We start from the raw sequence: 6745 nt of genomic DNA, 5'->3' as shown, positions 1-6745 counted from the left end.
AAGAATAAAATTATTACATTTCTTTTCGCCTCTTTATAGTTTCACTTATTGCATTTCTTGATTCATTATTTAAACTAGTATACATTTTAGCTATTTAGGCGAAGATTTGTGTATTGGACAAACATTTCCTATCAAAAATATTTTCTTTTTTGTTACACAAAAGCGTGAATTTCAAACATTATATAATGTTGGTAAAATTATATCACAAATGGAAATGATGAAAGGTTTACCAAACAACTAATGATGCTTAGAATTCCTAAGAATCAAGCACTTTATGCCACATTTTGCTTAATAATTCAATAATTTATACAATGTATGTAAATTGTTAATGGATATTTGTTCGAAAGAATTAACTCAATAGCTAGAGTCGACTTTTACGACTTGAAATGTAGTTAAACTCACAATTAGTTTATGAAATTTTATTCTTAAATTCTTTTGAATGATAATAAAAAATCCGAGCGATACGTGAAATTTATTACCGGAGCAAATTCATTGTATCTTCAACATCCCAGCTGGTCTTCGAGAACTTATGAGATAAATTTCGTCTTCTTTGATACCATAAGAACATTGGAGGCGCCGCTTTGCTTTCTCGGTAATTGCAGTTTACACTGCGGCTTATGCGTTAGCGAGGATCCAGTCGACGAAGTACGACACTTCGGTGTACACTCCGGGGAACCCATCTTGTGCACACCCACGTCCCCAGGAGACAATTCCACAGAGATATTCTCCGCATGTCAGGGGACCGCCAGAGTCACCCTGGCAGGAGTCCTTGCCTGCTTCTCCAGCGCAGATCATCGAGGGGTAGATATCCGAAAGTAGATAGTCCGCATCACAAACCTCGTCGCTGACGATGGGCACTGTCACCCACTGCAGGGTGTCGGGAGAACTACCCCCTGAGGTCAAAGTTCCCCATCCGGACACTATGGCGTCTCCGGTGAAGCTCTGTAGCTGAGCAGGAAGTGTCACTCCAGACACAAATTCGTCGAAGACAAGAGGGTCGCTAACTTTCAGCAATGAGATATCGTTCTCAAAAGTGCCGGAGTTGTAGCTCTCGTGCAAGACAATTTTTGTTACGTCTCGCGCCTGCTCAGTGCCTTCGTCGGTAGCCAAATTGAAATCTCCAGCAACGATCTGTAAATATGAAAATTGGAGTTCAAAATTCGGAAAAACTTTTAAATGCATAAGATACGGTGTTGGATGTGTGCATTCGAAAATGTTGTTCGATTAGCTATATTGAATTTTTTTTATTTGTAAATAATGAAGTAATGTGACTTTCACTTATTTAGGAAGAGTTTAGGTATAATTTTAACTAACTTATTTAAATTTGTGAACTAATCTAATGAATAATTCAATTTAACTAATTTTAATAATTTCAAGTAATTATAATTAGAAGTTTTGCCCAATTAGAATTTTTCTTGTCTTGTGAGACTGAAGTTATAGAAGCAGGCAATCACAATTCGTGATGAAGATCACGGATATTAGTAATATTCTACAAAGTTTGATGTGAACATGAAAATATGCAGTGATTCCTATAATCATCAATCCTCAATTATACCTGGGCGATAGTTCCTGAAGAAATAATTTGCCGAAATTCATCGGCGTTCGCCATACTGCTCGTGTCATAGCTTTAAAAATTACTCTCATTAACATGACATAACATAGTGATGTCTGCGCTAAAGAGTAGGCCTGATGTGGCCTGTCGCCGAATTTTGAACTTTTTGTGACTTGTTCATAGAAGATCTAAATCTTGTCATTCTTGACGGAACAACACGATGAATTTAAGAAAAAGTACTGTGAGCAAAATCTCTTGTACCCAGGAAACGGTCATGATAACCATAGAACAAAGATCGTAAAATGATGAAATTTTTTTTACTAATTTCACTTAATCTCTTAACTCACAGTCACTTTAAAATCCTCGTCATACGATTTTTTTGCTTTATTCCTCGTAGCACCCGGGTTAAGATGGAGGTGTTTAGCATATTTGATGTTGAACCAATCTTTACCAAATTAAGCTCATCCTCGAAAATGAGTTTTAAAAATCAAATTTTTACGTGAATTCAACTGCGACAGACGTTAATCTCATGTGTCCAATTGTGCTGGCCAATTTACTGCTGTTTCCTGACTGCTTAACCACGTAGACCGAAAACACCATATAGTATGTAGTCTTGCGTTAAATCCCGGCTATGAGTACATAGAAGATTTTGGTTCTAAAAACTGCTCCAAAATTAACCAACAAAGAACAAATCGATCTACCAATGAACTCTGTAATGTATTTCTACCTACCCTCAAATTTTGAGGATTATCGTAGTTTTCTCCATCGACGCAGTGCCCCGCGCAGATCATAACGTCAGTTGTGTAGACGGAAGCTCCGCAGAAGTGGAAGTTGAAGCCGAAGGAAGTGTCCTGGAAGCTCAGCTGGAAGGGGAACTGACCAGGAGTTGCTTCCTGGCCTCCAACAATCCTGCTGTGGCCCCTCCTGAAGCGGGGGATGGTTGATGGCGCCGCTGCAAACAAGTATTTTCGATTTGAAATTGTAAACACATACTAAAAAGACTCGTCTTAAACGAAATAAATACGAAAATGTTCGTTAAAATTTTGACATTGTATGGTTTTACTTAGGATATATATTAATCATCTCCAACAAAATACGACATGAATCTGGCCCAGTGTAACGACTTAATAACCTGCAACATTTTTCATAAACTTCATTATAATCTTTCGAAATAAGTTCCAACATAAGGCAGAGGATATAGTTACTTTATTATTTGACGGGCGTAAAAATGCCAATCATATCCCATGCTATAGAAAGGATACCCGTAAAACAATATTATTACTCACTAAGGCCTGAATAGTTTCTTATGCCCGAGCTTAGTCAGAGCAGAAAAAAATTATGGTGCAGGTAATGGTTAACTATGGTGCATGTCTTTCCTCGTTGTATGTATCAATTAATAGGTAAACCTGACGCTACAAGGTAACCTAGTTTGGCGCATTGAACCATCAAGCTATCGACAATTGTCATCAACTTATCAACCAATAGAAGATGAACGTCTTTCATTTTATCCAAATAATTTTTCAATTTGAGTTACTAATTATGATGAGTGTTCCGTAATTGGAATTAGGAGTAGGGAAAAATAATCACTCGTTCATACCTCAACTTGAAATAAACGTATGTATTTAAATCCAGTTGAATTTTGAGTGAACGAAACTATGCATGAGAAAAACCTCGACTCGAATACCTGGTAACACAGATACGATGAAGACGCGCGAACTCGGAATAAATTGCGTCCTTGCCTGCACCTTAGGAAAACGTGTAAAGTGCGACGACGGTAATCAATAAATCATATGTTACAAGGTTTCAAAACTTTTAATAATATAATATTGATTTTGAACAATGGTAACAATGTAATCGCGAAAGCTATATACTGCCGCATGTAAAATTGAATTGTTTGTTAAACTCGAGTCATCTTAAGTGAAAATCGTTTTCTCCAACAGAATTTCAGATATCGCATATCATTTCCCCAATTGAGGTGTTTGTTCTTAAGACGGTGACTCACCGAGAAAAAATTCAACACACTCTAGTCATTGAGCGAGAAATATTCTTCCGTTTTATTTCATTTTTCTGGCCAATAGCAATAATTGCTAAACATTAATTAATAATGTGAGCCCCATTTCACTTCTTTCGATCCAGTGACAGGCAGAAAAGGACATGAATGTAAAGGGTTTTAGCGGCTCGCTTTAGTGATATCAAAATTCTTAATTAAATTTAGATTAATGTTACGATGACCAAATCAATTTATAGTATATTTTCAGTTGGTAAACTTTAACACTTTAAAATTCAGCTATACTTTAAGTTGGTAAACTTTAACACTTTTCTTTAAACTTTAAAGTCGTCCAAACAATAAATGAATATTTTTTGAACGGTCGAGAAATGAAAATTCGGCTCGCTTATATGGGAATCTTTCCTTAGTTTGCTACAATAAAATCAATCAGTTTCGAAGATGAATGAATTGTTATTAAAGGAAAGTTGTCCCTGAAGATAGATTTCAATTCAAGATCCATTTTTTCATACCGCAAGCCTGCATCAATTATGACCTTCTATAGATTTGATTATTGGCAAAGAAATTTTCGCTTATATAGTTTCTCTCGGCTTAATTTTCTGCGGAGAATAAAGGGCTATTGTATTGTATTGTACTAGGCTGTTGTTGAATTTGACCAACTTCACAATGAAATTATAGCACGACAAATATTTCAAAAACTGAAGAGAACTTTTCGGGTTTGGAAAAAGTTCACGATTTGAAGTCACTACATTTCACTCACCGAGGGCCGAGGCTACCAAGAGACACAGGATGAGCAGCTTCATGATGATCGTTCCCTGCACCAGACAAAACGTAGCGATGCGTGCCTGCGCTGCAGCTTTTATTCGAAATCAAGGGAATTCTCACCAGCTGCAAACCCACTTGATGGCATCCCATGCGTGCTCATTTCTCAACCAAGAATGATAAGGCCCCGACAGTATCTTGTTGTTTTGTGCAATCGATCTTTCGGAATTTCCAAGGTATATCATTGAAACAAGAAGATGTGTTTAAATCAGCATCGTCAACTGTATTTTTTGTGCGTGTAAACGCATCTTTAAGGCAATTTAGAGTAACAAAAAGCTGTTAAATAATGTAGAGACAAAATGGAGAAATAAATTCTAATTTAATTACACTCAATGTTGAATTCCATGCTTATGAAGGTCTGAAGGCAAACGTATTTAACAATGGAGCTCATACTCTTTCAAAAACTAGTAATTTAGTTTTTAAAATATGTAATTTTTATTTATTTGTTATTTCGTTTTAACCTGAGCACCGCAGTGCAGGGTATGTCTGACTTACAATAAAAAAAGTGCGTGAGAAATTGTCATATTGAGACCGCCGCTATATTTATCAAAGCATGATAATAAATACGTATAGTCCAACTCAACCAACGTGTGAGAGCCGGGCTTCCCAACCAGTGAAAAATTTACACCCACTGATTGTTCGAACTATCACAAGAAGCACATACAATCTTCTTGGCATCCCAGAAGTAAATTAATCTGGTAATGTATAATGTTTACATATGTTTACAATTGTACAAAAATCGATGCTAAACATTTATTTAAAAAATAGCCTCAGCTGAAAAATCACTGAACTCAGATCGGAAATTAATCTTATTATTGAGAGGTTTCAGAATGACTGAGTGTGTTAGAATTTCTGATAACTTTGCGCTTAAATTTATTGTAAATGGACGTTTTCGGCAAACTTAAGGATATTGATGTAATTGCTTTAATTTATATGTTAATTTAATTGGTTCAAATTATTGTACGTACTGGCCGAACGTCTTTCACCAATTTTCATTGAATTCGCGGATGGACTGCTGTAATTTTTATTTAAAACGTTATCCACTAGTTCCTTTAGCTTCTCCTAGTTAATTCTGCCTTCATTAATGCATTGAGAATAATTAAAATTATAGAGGAAATAGTTTTAATTTATAAATAACTATAATTAAGAGCTGCAATTTATTAGGATTTCTGTTTTTGTCATTTTAGTTTTTAAAGATCGGAGACCTCGAGTGATGCGTTTTAACCATCACTGTTTCTCGTTATCTTGCTGCGCATGAGGTGAGTTTCTTGAAATCATTGTTATAATGTTAGTGTTTATTTAGCGTTGGAGTAGATTGGGTCGTTTCATATCAAATATTAGTGGGTACATTTTGTTTACTATTATTACTTTTTTTAATTATCTTGGGTTAAAATAACGTTATTTTGTTCACTACAGAAATACCTCAATCGCTCGATTCTAGACTGAGCTCTTGACACTAGAGGAAGCATTGGTAGTAAATGAAAGATTGAAACGCACGATTATGTTTGGTGGGTAGGTTTTTTTCCGCTTCAGTAATTTTACGAGAAATTTGCTCCTATCATCCATATTTTTGGTTTATTATACCATATTTTTTTTGTTCATTACATTACTTGTTCTTGCTTATTCATTGAAAATCCTTACTTCTTTGAAGATAGTATTGGACTTGAATGTCGATCACTGGCGTTTGTGGAGGGTAAAAGCTGGGATTATAATTTGATCGGAAAGTCTACAACATTGTTTTTATGAATCAAATTCCCACGCATGCACTTGCCAATTCAAGGCCTTCTCGGAAATTGATGAGGTCCAACTCGGATACGACAGTGCAATTGAAGTTGATAATGCGAAGGTAATTAAATCAATATCTGATATATACGTATATTAATTAAATATTACCACTATTGGGCTTTATACGTTGAAATGCACATTGACTCATTTAGGATCGGTCCGGCTTTTGTTTGCTACGTACTCTATGGCTCAGATTACAGAACTTTTTTGCATGTAATTTTCTCACTCTATGAAAATCTAGTCGCCTGAGCTTCGCGAACATTTAAGGGCGATTCACGATAGCCCCCATGTTATGAATTGAAAGCCCTCTGGCAGACCTGCAGAGTGAAAATTTTATTAAACATTAGAACATGCTAGTTAGCAGCCGAAAATATTCGAGAGGACACAAATGAGGAAGCTTTCTTAGAGAAGTTTATTCTTTGGAATGCCATCTACCAGCACAATTAAATTTCATAAAATGCATTTTAATCCCGAGAAATAATTTACTGAATTATTTTTTATTCGTTCTTATTTTTATTAGTTAATTTCAATTTGTCAATAAAATTGCTTTGGTTCACAGTAACAAGAGTGAGATAAATTGA

At 35.5% G+C, this 6745-nt stretch overlaps 1 protein-coding gene across 1 annotated transcript; it reads right to left on the bottom strand.

Annotated features, from left to right (window-relative positions):
• Positions 1–458: 458 nt before the first annotated feature.
• On the bottom strand, positions 459–4903 carry LOC108671045 (trypsin-1-like). Its single transcript, XM_018158528.1, is given in 4 exon segments — positions 459–1131; positions 2284–2504; positions 4318–4413; positions 4849–4903. Coding segments are annotated over 4 exon segments (888 nt in total). The 3' UTR covers positions 459–615.
• Between the last annotated feature and the right edge of the window lie 1842 nt (positions 4904–6745).

The sequence above is a fragment of the Hyalella azteca genome, unplaced genomic scaffold (genome assembly GCF_000764305.2).
Source record: "Hyalella azteca isolate HAZT.00-mixed unplaced genomic scaffold, Hazt_2.0.2 contig9153, whole genome shotgun sequence".
NCBI lineage: Eukaryota > Metazoa > Arthropoda > Malacostraca > Amphipoda > Hyalellidae > Hyalella > Hyalella azteca.
Note: the sequence above shows the minus strand (reverse complement) of the source record. Positions and strands in the feature narration are given on the sequence as shown.